This window comes from Schistocerca nitens, chromosome 1, assembly GCF_023898315.1.
Source record: "Schistocerca nitens isolate TAMUIC-IGC-003100 chromosome 1, iqSchNite1.1, whole genome shotgun sequence".
NCBI classification, from domain to species: domain Eukaryota; kingdom Metazoa; phylum Arthropoda; class Insecta; order Orthoptera; family Acrididae; genus Schistocerca; species Schistocerca nitens.
This window is the reverse complement of record NC_064614.1, coordinates 1249739735-1249753819: the sequence shown is the minus strand read 5'-3', so window position 1 is coordinate 1249753819 and position 14085 is coordinate 1249739735. Positions and strand designations below refer to the sequence as shown.

Genomic DNA, 14085 nt, shown 5'->3' with positions numbered 1-14085 from the left:
TCGGAGTATGCTGATGCATTAGCTCCATACTTAACAATCATATACAACCTTTCGCTCAAGGAAAGATCCATACCTAAAGACTGGAAAGTTGCACTGGTCACACCAATACTCAAGAAAGGTAGTAGAAGTAATCCACTAAATTGCAGGCCCATATCTTTAACGTCGATATGTAGCAGGATTTTAGAACTTATGTTGTGTTCGAACATTATGAATTACCTAGAAGGAAACGGTCTATTGACACACAGTCAACATGGGTTTAGAAAACATCGATCCTGTGAAAAAAAAAACAAGCTCTTTATTCACATGAAGTGTTGAGTGCTATTGACAAGGGGTTTCGGATCGATTCCGTGTTTCTGGATTTCCGGAAGGCATTTGACACTGTTCCACACAAGCGGCTCGTACTAAAATTGCGTGCTTATGGAATATCGTCTCAGTTATGTGACTGGATTTGCGATTTCCGGTCAGAGAGGCAACAGTTCGTAGTAATTGACGGAAAGTCATCGAGTAAAACAGAAGTGATTTCAGGCGTTCCCCAAGGTAGAGTTCCATTGCTGTTACTTATCTATATAAACGATTTGGGAGACAATTTGAGCAGCCGTCTTCGGTTGTTTGCAGATGACTCTGTCGTTTATTGACTAATAAAGTCATCAATAGATCAAAACAAACTGCTAAGCGATTTAGAAAAATATCTGAATGGTGCGAAAAGTGGTAGGTTACCGTAAATAACGAAAAGTGTGAGGTCATGAACTTGAGTGATAAAAGGAGCTCGTTAAACTTCGGTTACACGATAAATCAGTCTAATCTAAAAGCAGGATTTGGGCTTGGAAATCATTAAAAGAAAGGCGTTTTTCGTTGCGACGGAATCTCTTCACGAAATTCCAAACACCAACTTTCTCCTCCGAATGAGAAAATATTTTGTTGACACCGACCTACATAGGGCGGAACGATCACCACGATAAAATAAGGGTAATCAGAGGTTGTACGGAAATATGTAGGTGTGCTTTCCGAGCGCTATACGAGATTGGAATAATAGAGAATTGTGAAGGTGGATAGATGAACCCCCTGCCAGGCACTTAAATGTGATTTACAGAGCATCCGTGTAGATGTAGATGTAGAAGGGAGGAATGTACTCATCTTATTCCAGGTTTTGCAAGCTTTATCGCTGGTATTAGAATGAAATTGCAAGGCGGAAAATTTTACAACGAGAGAAATAGTGATTAACACTAAGACAATATGGTATAGCTTATCATAAATACTTTTTTGGTGTACATAACAGCACTCTGAACTGAAAAGATAAGGAGGATTAATAGCAATTGTTCTACTAAAGCCATTCTGTTTCATCGATGACCGAATTACCCAAGGTGGACCTGAACACGACTTCCAAACATTGTTGTACTAGCTCTCCTTTGTTTACAAAGTTACATATCTGCAAGGTCTCTACTGCAAAAACAAACAAATGGCATCCTATGCCGAGGGTCTGGTTCGGTCGAACATTGCACTGAGGAATAAAACCATGGAACATATTACATGTTTCAGCTACTAGGGTTGTGACAGCTCATATTTCCAAAGCAGTACCGCTGAGGGAAAACGCCGAACGTTAGCAATCCACATGTGCCACAGTCTTTAAATTCTTAAACCAAAATGTACGCAGAGAAACAATTACGAATTATACAAAACAGTAATCGTGCCAATGTTGGCATATGAAGGAAACCTGGAGAGACACAAAAATAAAATGTTATTCATGGATCTGGACTGAGATTTCTAAGAAGAACTGATGGTGTAACAAGATTTCCCACTAAATCGACAGAGCCTCTAACATACTGGTACACAACTTCATACATCTTCAGTTAATGGAATACTAGCGGAATGCTAAAATCTCTTTGGCACATATGGCGCGAATGTAAAATGACAGAGAAAACATTTGTGAACTGCTAATATAAGTTATTTAGAAGAAGATATACTCGGTGTAGTGAAGCAGCTTAAAACCCTTAAGAGAGGCAAGGCCTCTGGTCCAGGTTGTATACCAGTGAGATTCCTTTCAGAGTATGGTAATACAGTAGATCCATTCTTAGCAGTCGTATACAATGGCTCGCTCGTAGAAAGAGCCCTGCCCAAACACTGGAAAACTGCAGAAGTCACACGAATACCCAAGAAAGGAAATAGGAGTACTCCAATGAATTACAGACCCATTTCACAAACGTCGATTTGTATTAGCGTTCTAGAACGTATACTACGCTCAAACACTATGAATTATCTTATTAACAACCAACCAACACGGATTCATTCTGTGAAACACAAATAGCACATCGTTCTCACGAAGTAATGAGTGCTATTGACAGGGGACGCTAAATTGAATCGATATTTTTAAATTTCGAGAAAGCTTTTGACACCGTTCCTCACAAGCGACGTCTAATTAAATTGCGGCCTATGGAGTATCGTCTCAGTTGTGTAAATGGATTCGTGATTTTCCGTCAGAAACGCCATAGTTCGTAATAACTGGCGGAGAGTCACATGGTAATACGGAAGTTACACTCCTGGAAATTGAAATAAGAACACCGTGAATTCATTGTCCCAGGAAGGGGAAACTTTATTGACACATTCCTGGGGTCAGATACATCACATGATCACACTGACAGAACCACAGGCACATAGACACAGGCAACAGAGCATGCACAATGTCGGCACTAGTACAGTGTATATCCACCTTTCGCAGCAATGCAGGCTGCTATTCTCCCAAGTAGACGATCGTAGAGATGCTGGATGTAGTCCTGTGGAACGGCTTGCCATGCCATTTCCACCTGCCGCCTCAGTTGGACCAGCGTTCGTGCTGGACGTGCAGACCGCGTGAGACGACGCTTCATCCAGTCCCAAACATGCTCAATGGGGGACAGATCCGGAGATCTTGCTGGCCAGGGTAGTTGACTTACACCTTCTAGAGCACATTGGGTGGCACGGCATACATGCGGACGTGCATTGTCCTGTTGGACCAGCAAGTTCCCTTGCCGGTCTAGGAATGGTAGAACGATGGGTTCGATGACGGTTTGGATGTACTGTGCACTATTCAGTGTCCCCTCGACGATCACCAGTGGTGTACGGCCAGTGTAGGAGATCGCTCCCCACACCATGATGCCGGGTGTTGGCCCTGTGTGCCTCGGTCGTATGCAGTCCTGATTGTGGCGCTCACCTGCACGGCGCCAAACACGCGTACGACCATCATTGGCACCAAGGCAGAAGCGACTCTCATCGCTGAAGACGACACGTCTCCATTCGTCCCTCCATTCACGCCTGTCGCGACACCACTGGAGGCGGGCTGCTCGATGTTGGGGCGTGAGCGGAAGACGGCCTAACGGTGTGCGGGACCGTAGCCCAGCTTCATGGAGACGGTTGCGAATGGTCCTCGCCGATACCCCAGGAGCAACAGTGTCCCTAATTTGCTGGGAAGTGGCGGTGCGGTCCCCTACGGCACTGCGTAGGATCCTAAGGTCTTGGCGTGCATCCGTGCGTCGCTGCGGTCCGGTCCCAGGTCGACGGCCACGTGCACCTTCCGCCGACCACTGGCGACAACATCGATGTACTGTGGAGACCTCACGCCCCACGTGTTGAGCAATTCGGCGGTACGTCCACCCGGCCTCCCGCATGCCCACTATACGCCCTCGCTCAAAGTCCGTCAACTGCACATACGGTTCACGTCCACGCTGTCGCGGCATGCTACCAGTGTTAAAGACTGCGATGGAGCTCCGTATGCCACGGCAAACTGGCTGACACTGACGGCGGCGGTGCACAAATGCTGCGCAGCTAGCGCCATTCGACGGCCAACACCGCGGTTCCTGGTGTGTCCGCTGTGCCGTGCGTGTGATCATTGCTTGTACAGCCCTCTCGCAGTGTCCGGAGCAAGCATGGTGGGTCTGACACACCGGTGTCAATGTGTTCTTTTTTCCATTTCCAGGAGTGTATATTTGGCGTTCCTGATCAACATAAACGATTTATTACGCAATCATAGCAGCCCTCTTAGATTGTGTGCAGATTAAGTTGTCATTTACCGTATTGTAGAGTCATCAGATGATCAAAACTCATTGAAAAAATGATTTAAACAAAGTACCTACATGGTACAAAAAGTGGCAGTTGACTCTGAGTGATGGAAAGTGTGAAGTTATCCACATGAGTGCTGAAAGGAATCCGTTAAATTTCGGTTACACTATATCGCAAATATAGATACTTAGGCATTGCAATTACGAAAAACTTAAAGTGGAACGATCACACGGATAACGTTCAAAATTGTTTAAATGGCTCTGAGCACTATGGGACCTAACATCTTAGGTCATCAGTCCCCAAGAACTTAGAACTACTTAAACTCAACTAACATAAGGACATCACACACATCCATGCCCGAAGCAGGGTTCGAACCTGCGACCGTAGTGGTCGCGCGGTTCCAGACTGGTGCGTCTAGAACCGCTCGGCCGCTCCGGCCGGCATGGGTAATGTTGTGGAGAAAGCCAACCAAAGAGTGCGAGTTATTGGAAGAATACTTAGAAAATCCAGCAGGTCTAATAGAAGACACTGCCTACAAGTACACTACGCTTGTCCGTTCTCTGTTTGAGTGCTGCTGTCCCATATGGGATCCGTATCACATAGGTTTGGTGGAGGACATCGAAAAAGTTCAAAGACGGGCAGCTCGTTTTGTATTATGCCACGTTTTTGTATTATGCCACGCGCATGATACACGAATTGCGGTGGCAATCATTAAAGCAAAGGTGTTTCTGGCTGCCGCAGGACCTTCTCACAAAATTTCAATCACCAACTCTCTCCTCAAAGTGTGAAAATATTTTGATTGCGCCCACCTACGTACGGAGAAATCGTCATCATAAAATAATTAATCAGAGCTCGCACGGGAGATTTAAGTGTTTGTTTTTTACACTTTCTGTTCGAGTGTGGAACGATAGAGGGGTAGCTTAAGGGTGGTTCAATGAATCCTGTGGATTGCAGAGTAATCTTGTAGATATGGATGTAAATGTAGATGTATCGTCCAACGCTACCACACGCATTGGAAACAATGACAGGGGGGGGGGGAGGGTCAAAAGAAGAGCAAAGAGGTGTTGTTCTGACAGCGGAAGGAGTAGGAGGAACGGACTTTCATCGACGAATGTCACAAGTGTACGGCGAACACTGCATGTCCCTTGCAAGGGTCAAGGCGTGGCACAAGCGCTTCAGGAAAGTGTTGGTGTCGTTGCACGATGATACAAGGCCTGGAGCACCACTCTCCATTACCGATGACATGGTCCAGATGGTGGATGCACTCATTACCCAGGACTGCCGAGTATGAAAGCCATAACCGCCGTTGTCGGATTGAGCATCGGTAGTGTTCACACCATCATGAAGGAACGACTGCACATGCGCAAAGTGTGTGCCCAATGGGTGCCTCACAATCTCCAACCACACCTGGAAGCACGTCGAATGGCCCATTGTCTTGCTCATCTGCAACGCTATGCTCGGGAAGGAATTCGTTCCTGGCATGAGTTGTGGCAGGAGATGAGTCATGGTGTCATCACTTTGAACCAGACTCAAAATGACATAGCCTCCTGTGGAAGCATCCAGGGTCACCACCACCAAAGAAAGCCAAGGCCATCCACACGAGTGCAGAAAAAGTTATGCTCACGTTCTTCTTTGACCAAGATGGCTACCTTCTGATTCACTTCCTGCAGCATGGAACAACAGTGAATGCCCAGCGTTACTCGCACACCATGACCACCCTTCGCCAAGCGATCAAATCAAAACGACCAGGCAGTCTCACCTGTGGGGTCATTCTGCTCCACGACATTGCAAAGCCTCATATGGTCAACACAATCGTGGCACTCCTGCAGAAATTCAAATGGGAGGTTCTCGGCCACCCTCTGTACAGTTCCGACCTCTCTTCCTGTGATTATGCCACTTTTGGTCCACTCTTTGAGGGGCAAACGATTCACCTCGGACGTCCAGCTATACGTGCGGAAATGGTTAACCTCGCAGCCCCGGGAATTTTATGAGACCGCCATTCACCACCTTATGTCACAGTGGGACAAGCGTCTCAGCAGCTAGGGTCAAAACTTCTAACATACAGGTACTGGTTTCTGTAATTATGCATGCGGCTCGTTTCTTTTTGTGAGATCGGGACGGGAGCTTCGAGTCCCTTAGGAGACTGCTACTATTACTACTGTTAATAGACTACCACCAGTTCCAGACAACCGCAAAGCCACCATCTCATTTACGATTACTGTTTTCATCTTAAAAAGAATGCAGGGCACTTCTCATTCCACAGAGCGAAAAAGAGAAGTGGTTCGCAAAATTATATACCAATATACACTCATGCTCTTAAATTAAAGATAATGCTGATACATGGTGAAACAACGCTCTGGTTGCGGTTTGCGGGTTTCAATCACCTCGGGGTATGACCATGGGGAGCATTTGACCTGCGGTCGTCGCATGGTGGCGCTGGCAGCAGTCCACATACGCAGAGGTGTGTTGGTGCATGTCAGAGTACGGTGCAGCGAGTAAGTGTGCAGATGTTTTCAGACGTGCTAATGGTAAGTGTGTGTTGGAAATGCTCAAGCAAAACATATTGATGACGTTATGACGGGTAGAATACCAGGGCGAGTGGAGGCTGGTTAAACACAACAGGTCGTAGCACAGGCCCTCCGTGTACCACAGAGTGTTAGCTCAAGATAATGGCAACGATTCCAGCAGACCGGAAACGTGTCCAGATGTTACAGTATGGAACATCCACAGTGTACAACACCACAAGAAGACTGATATCTCACCATCAGTGCCCGCAGACAACCACGGAGTACTGCAGGTATCCTTGCTCGGGACTTTACCACAGCCATTGGAGCAGTTGTCGCCAGACACACAGTCTACAGACGACTGAACTGACATGATTTATTCGCTCGGAGACCTGCAAGGTGCATTCCACTGACCCCTGGTCACAGGAGAGCCCATTAAGCCTAGTGTCAAGAACACAGTACATGGTCATTGGAACAGTGTCCCAGGTTATGTTCATGGACGAGTCCAGGTATAGTCTGAACAGTGATTCTCTCCAGGTTTTCATCTGGCGTGAACCAGGAACCAGATACCAACCCCTTAATGTCCTTGAAAGGGACCTGTATCGAGGTCGTGGTTTGATGGTGTGTGGTCGGATTATGATCGGTGCATCTACACCCCTGCATGTGTTTCACAGAGGAACTGTAACAGGTCAGGTGTATCGGGACGTCGTTTTACACCAGTATGTCCGCCTTTTCACGGGTGCAGTCTGTCCCACCTTTCCCTTGATGCATGATAACGCACGGCCCCACCGAGCTGCCATCGTGGAAGAGTACCTTGAAACAGAAGATATCAGGTGAATGGAGTGGCCTGCCTGTTCTCCAGACCTAAACCCAATGGAGCACGTCTGGGATGCTCTCGGTCGATGTATCGCTGCACGTCTTCAAACCCCTATGACACTTGAGGAGCTCCGACAGGCACTGGTGCAATAATGGGAGGCTGGGCCCCAGCAGCTGCTCGACCACTTGATTCAGAGTATGCCAACCCGTTGTGCGGCCTGTGTACGTGTGCATTGCGATCAAATCCCATATTGATGTTGGGGTACATGCGCAGGAAACAGTGGCGCTTTGTAGCACATGTGTTTCGGGACGGTTTTCTCAACTTTTCACCAATACCGTGGACTTACAGATCTGTGCCTATGCTATTAGCGCCAAGTTTGTTTAGTGCCACGTTGTGTGGCACCACATTCAGCAATTATCCTTAATTTATCTCCTTACTTATGTACATTATCTAGCAGATGGTGACTTTCCGAGAGCGTTAGACACTGTACCACACTGTCCACTGACAGTTTCGAATATATCGTCCTGTGTGTCTTCACAGAAATGCCATCGGCTCGATAACTTTTTCACTAATCGTATCCAGTACCGTGCGGTGAATGTACGATGCAAAGAAAAACAAGGTGGACTGTATCCAAAGGACAGCTGACTGAGCAAATGCTCTCTGTACGCTGGAGTGCAAAACTTAAGGACAAAAGTAAATTTGTACGATGTGTCCCTGCCAAGTAACATATTTCGATGAAACTTGGACCATGCTTTGAAAGGGCTGGTATAGTTGAGTACAGTACAGAAATCACACTTTTATTCGAGGACAATAATTAGACACAATTCAGCGCTATTTATTTCGGTTCCATACACATTACTTTGTCGTGCAGTGCGCAGGAGGGCGGAGGGGAGGGGCACTGTTGCCACCACGCAGCCAGTCACGCTTCACAACCACAAGGTTCTGTACGTAACTTCAAAACAGAGAGGCGAGCATGAGGCGTTACTGCATTACTGTTGTGCATTCCCTGGCCCCTATTACTAGACCGCTGCAACGTCAGTCACAAAATAATTTTATTCGGAATGTAGCAGGGTATATTATGACCTCAGATGGCAATGCGTGTATCTACAATGTGATGCCTACCTGGACACAAGGTTGGTAAGGAGTCATTATGGTGAGGCGCTCCATTTCTCCACCAGTGCGACTGACAAGTGCTGGATGGTCGCTGGTGCCTGTGGACGGACTGAATCGCGTCTCCCCAACGCATCCAACATTTACTTTAAGGGATTTAAGTCTGGGGAACTGGAAGGACAGTCCATGGCCCAATACTCTCTCGTTCCATGAGCTCCTCTACTTGCTCTATTCGATGCGGTCGCACGTTCGCATCCATAAAAATAAAGTCAGGACCGAATGTACCACTGAAAAGGTGCACGTTAGGACAGAGTACAGTGTAACAATGGCGCTGACCGGTGAGTGCACGTATTAAAAGATTCGTTGATTAATACGCCCATGCGTAACAGAACGCAGCATGTAATTCTCAAATGGAGAGAAGTCTTTCGAAGTAAGAGTGATTTCAGGTGTGCCGCAGGGGAGTGTCGTAGGACCGTTGCTATTCACAATATATATAAATGACCTTGTGGATAACATCGGAAGTTCATTGAGGCTTTTTGCGGATGATGCTGTAGTGTATCGAGAGGTTGTAACAATGAAAAATTAATTGAACTGGAATGCAGAAGGTTCTGCAACGAATTGACGCATGGTGCAGGGAATGGCAATTGAATCTCAATGTAGACAAGTGTAAGTTGCTGCGAATACATAGAAAGAAACATTCTTTATCATTTAGATACAATATAGCAGGTCAGCAACTGGAAGCAGTTAATTCCATAAATTATCTGGGAGTAGGCATTAGGAGTGATTTAAAGTGGAATCACCATATAAAATTAATCGTCGGCAAAGCAGACGCCAGACTGAGATTCATTGGAGGAATCCTAAGGAAATGCAGTCCGAAAACAAAGGAAGTAGGTTACAGTACACTTGTTCGCCCACTGCTTAAATACTGCTCACCGGTGTGGGATCCGTACCAGGTAGGGTTGATAGAAGAGACAAGATCCAACGGAGAGCAGTGCACTTTGTTACAGGATCGTTCGGTAATCGCGAAAGCGATACGAAGATGATAGATAAACTCAAGTGGAAGACTCTGCAAGAGAGACGCTCAGTAGCTTGGTACGGGCTTTTGTTGAAGTTTCGAGAACGTACCTTCACCGAGGAGTCAAGCAGTCTATTGCTCTATCCTACGTATATCTCACGAAGAGCCCACACAGAGGCATACCGACAATCTTTCTTTCCACCAACAATACGAGACTGGAATAGAAGGGAGAACCGATAGAGTTACTCAAGGTACCCTCCGCCACTCACCGTAAGGTGGCTTGCGGAGTATGGGTGTAGATGTAGATGCAACATTATGCCTCCCTGCGCCATAATACCACCAAAAGTAGAACGTTCGACAGTGCTGGATGTACACCCATGTGTGGAAAGGGGGGGTGGGGGGAGAGGGAGGAGCGTAGTGCACTCATTATGATTTTAATGGTAACTAGCAACTATGAAATGGGTGAAAACTAAGAACTGCAATAAGTATAGTGTAAGGAAAACTGAGGTTCCTTGGAATGTTGCTAGGGAAGTGAGGTTCCTCTGTCCTGGATACTGCAAGATGGGAGCTGGTTACGAACAATTGCAGAGTCTTCTTCCAGTGCTTGGAGTCCAGATGAGATGAGCGTGAAAGCAGGCATCGAATGAATTCAGGAACACGCTGCTGGAATCTTAACAGGTTGTTACAACCTATTAGGAAGTATACCAGTTGTCCGGAATGGTTGAGCGGTTCTCGGCGCTACAGTCTGGAACCGCGAGACCGCTACGGTCGCAGGTTCGAATCCTGCCTCGGGCATGGATGTGTGTGATGTCCTTAGGTTAGTTAGGTTTAAGTAGTTCTAAGTTCTAGGGGACTGATGACCTCAGAATTTAAGTCCCATAATGCTCAGAGCCATTTGAACCATTTTTTTGAATACGTCAGCCTCTGCTGTTTTCATCTCGGGGCTCAGGTAATTTCAGCGTTGTCTTGCTACCTTCATGCCAAGTTAAAGGTTGTATTCAGGTGGTTGGTGGAAAACGGGGAGAAATGAATGACTGGATGCAGATTTCCTCTTATTGTGTTGGTTGTTTCTCCACACGGGCATCTGATAGTCTAATATGCTAATATCAAACCACTGAATGTATTGGTCACTAGTGCAGTGCGTTATATCAATTATTGTTGCGTAATAACATGTGGAGAGATTAAGTTGAACTATCATATAGACGCGGATGTGGTTAAAGCAAACGGAAAGTTATGGGAAAGTTCCATTTTTTCTACAAAAGTGACTGCTTACAAAATTTTTATGTGGCAGATGCTTGAATATTGCTCAAGCGTGTGGGACACACATCAGGTCGAAGTATCAGAAGACATAAAGTGTACAAAAAAAAAGGGAGCCCGTCGAACGGTAACAACGCTTCTGTGGCAAGCAAGAGTGTAAAGAAGTGTTGCAAGGCCTAGATTACTTCAAGAACAGTCGTTCATGGCAGATGTTATGGATGTCTTAAAGTTTCATCTTATATGCTCCGCATTGTCCACGCAGAATGGAAAATGGTATACTAACAGCTCACACAAAGTTGCCATTTTTTTGGTCCTACACATGTGGAACGTGTGAAAACGCCAATATATTCGCAGTAGAAACAACCCCTTGCCATATATATATGCCAGTGATTCGTAAAATGTGGGGTATATAGAAGGCTTCATAAATTTTTCTTGTCCTCTGAAGGTTTCCTACTAACCAGAGACACGTTTGCATTAAGATTGTAACATGTTACAGGAAAACAAATGCCACGTACAAGAGCAGTCCTTGTTTTCTCTTTGCAGGTATGCGCTTCGGCCTAATACAGACCAAGCTCGGCATCGCTTCATTGGTCTCCAAGTTTATCTTCAGCGCCACGAGCAAAACACCTGCAAAGCTCCAGATGGATCCCAAGGCAACTGTGGCGTCTGCTCTCGGAGGCATCAACGTGCGTATCACCGCGAGAACTTGATACGCCCACAAGCAGGGCTGTCTACAGAAGGAGCTGACACGTATGGGTTTGAAAGTGTATACTTACTATAGCAAACACACATAAAATTTTGTTTACTAACATCAGTGAGCCATGCACCTCCAAAATAAACTTGAACTATGGTAAATATAGTAATAAAGCCCTTCTATTGCCTTTTCGGTGACGTATTTTATTCGCCTATGTTCTATCATGTCCAAAAGTATCCGACCGCCATGAACTGCGTTCGGCCTGATTTTCGGGCAGCCCGCATAACGTAACATCCTTGTTAGTCCTTAGCCACATTTTGATACAGTCATATGACTATATAAAATAGTCACCACAACACATCACTAGAGAATACAGCATTGTAATTTAGTCACTCCAGATGCAAAGTAGTACTCCGATAGAACAAATGTCGCACGACAGGTCATTGGACGTGGCACTTACTTTAATGTTTGTCCACTCAAAGATATTAGAGGAAGTGACATTTCAAAAAAACACAAAAAATTACCTTTTTTTATTGCAAAAGGCTAAGCCTTGTCTCTGTAGCCACAGCTTCCTCTCTTCAGCAGTTCTCTTCATTTCCGTGTATAAAGAACACTCCATATCACTGATCATATTTCTTTTAAATAGGATGTTCTCGATAGTCTATCTGTTCCCTCCCCTGCGATGTTGTCTTCGAAAACGCTTTCTAGAAGAATACCATGTCTAATTATGTGTCCAATGAGTTTTACTTTGTGTTAGCTCACATCGTTGACTACATCTCCGTTCGTTCTCTATCGGTCCAGCTAGTTCAAGCAATTCCTTCAGAACCACATTTACACAGCTTCGAGGCCAGCTTTCTTCTGCATTTATAACGTCCAGAGTTCACATCTGTATTCCAGGATCTCCACTTTAAGGTCTTTGCCTATCATTTATTGGTGTGGACGCTGATGTGTTTATTTCATTGAAGTTTCTTCCTATTTTGGATGACACTCTAGGCCTCTGTTATTCTACTCTTGATTTCATTCAGACATCTATCAGTTTCATCCACAGTGCTACAAAGAGGCTGAAATTCGGTTTCTTGCTCGAGTTGCTCACTGTCTATTTTGATGTCTTCCTTACCTTCACGGACTTTTTTGTCTATAACCATGACGTTTTTCTTCTTTATGTTTATTTTTTGTTTTGGTTTTGTCACACTGTCGACATCCTCCAAACGATTCAACACTAAAAAAATGGTTCAAATGGCTCTGAGCACTATGGGACTCAACATCTTAGGTCATAAGTCCCCTAGAACTTAGAACTACTTAAACCTAACGAACCTAAGGACATCACACACACCCATGCCCGAGGCAGGATTCGAACCTGCGACCGTAGCGGTCTTGCGGTTCCAGACTGCAGCGCCTTTCACCGCACGGCCACTTCGGCCGGCCTTCAACACTACGCTAACGACTTCACGGGTCAGCATACCCACTGAACGTGATCTCACTCCAAATTTTGCTCTGGTATACAGGGTGGATCCTATAGGGACGGTTCAAAAACCATTCGACGAAATATGAAAGTGATCCAAAGCAGCCCTCTGGCTCACCTGCGGTGTGATCAGCGGGAGTTCAACATTGAAATGTGTGTGAATAAAGCGGCTAGGGGTCTCTCTAAGATCTCCGGTTTTATCAACATCTTCAGTGCGACCCACAAACCTTTCTTGAGCTCGTTAGAAAGGCACCGGTCAGAGATTTCGACACTCACTCAGCTGAGTGGTGCCTCGTGGCTGCTCTAGCGCCTGAGGGCATGCAACCTCAACTAAGGGGTACAAAAAGGAATGTCTGTGCTCAGGTGCTAGAGCAGCCACGAGGCACCACGCAGCTGAGTGGGTGTCGAAGTCTCTGACCGGTGCCTTTCTAACGTGCTCAAGAAAGGGGAAGACGATGCAAGAGAGACGCCATGAAACACAGTATAGTTTGTTGTTAAGGTTCGAAGAGAGTGTTTTCCTAGAGGTGTCAATCAACATACTGCATCCTCTGCTTACATCTCGCGAAAGACAGTAAAGGTATCACCTACCATTCTTTCCACTAACCGTGCAAAACTGAAACGGAAAAAGGGGAAGTGACAGTGGTGCACAAATAACTGTTCATCAAACGCCATAAGGTGACTTGCGGAGTACTTATGCAGATTCTTCCTCTGAGTCTGCCACTATTGCAGCGTCATCAGCAGTTCTGATGTTCTGATGCCGTCGACATGAATACGATTAATTTTAATTCCAGTGGTCTTTTCTCTCATTGCTGTTATTGGCCCCTCGATGAACGTGTTAAATGACTAATGTGAAGTAGGCAACCCTGTCTTACTGCCATTGTGACGTACGCTTCTTACTCGTCACCACAAATATGTAGTTCAGTTCTGTGCTTTTTGTATATACTCAAAAGTAAATCGGCTGTCTCTCCAGTCAAGTCTTACTTTACGAATCGCCTTATAAACTTGATATATATGTACTTCCACTCTTCCTTCCAAACTACATGCCGGCCGAAGTGGCCGTGCGGTTAAAGGCGCTGCAGTCTGGAACCGCAGGACCGCTACGGTCGCAGGTTCGAATCCTGCCTCGGGCATGGATGTTTGTGATGTCCTTAGGTTAGTTAGGTTTAACTAGTTCTAAGTTCTAGGGGACTAATGACC

General features: G+C 45.8%; 1 protein-coding gene across 1 annotated transcript in view; it reads left to right on the top strand.

Moving 5' to 3' along the window:
- LOC126239809 (probable cytochrome P450 6a13) overlaps positions 1-11618 on the top strand; it is a 112129-nt gene extending 100511 nt beyond the window's left edge. Inside the window, exon 7 of the mRNA XM_049947886.1 lies at positions 11276-11618. Within this exon, the coding sequence (XP_049803843.1) occupies positions 11276-11442 (167 nt within the window). The 3' untranslated portion in view covers positions 11443-11618. The remainder of the gene's footprint in view (positions 1-11275) is intronic.
- Positions 11619-14085: the final 2467 nt, after the last annotated feature.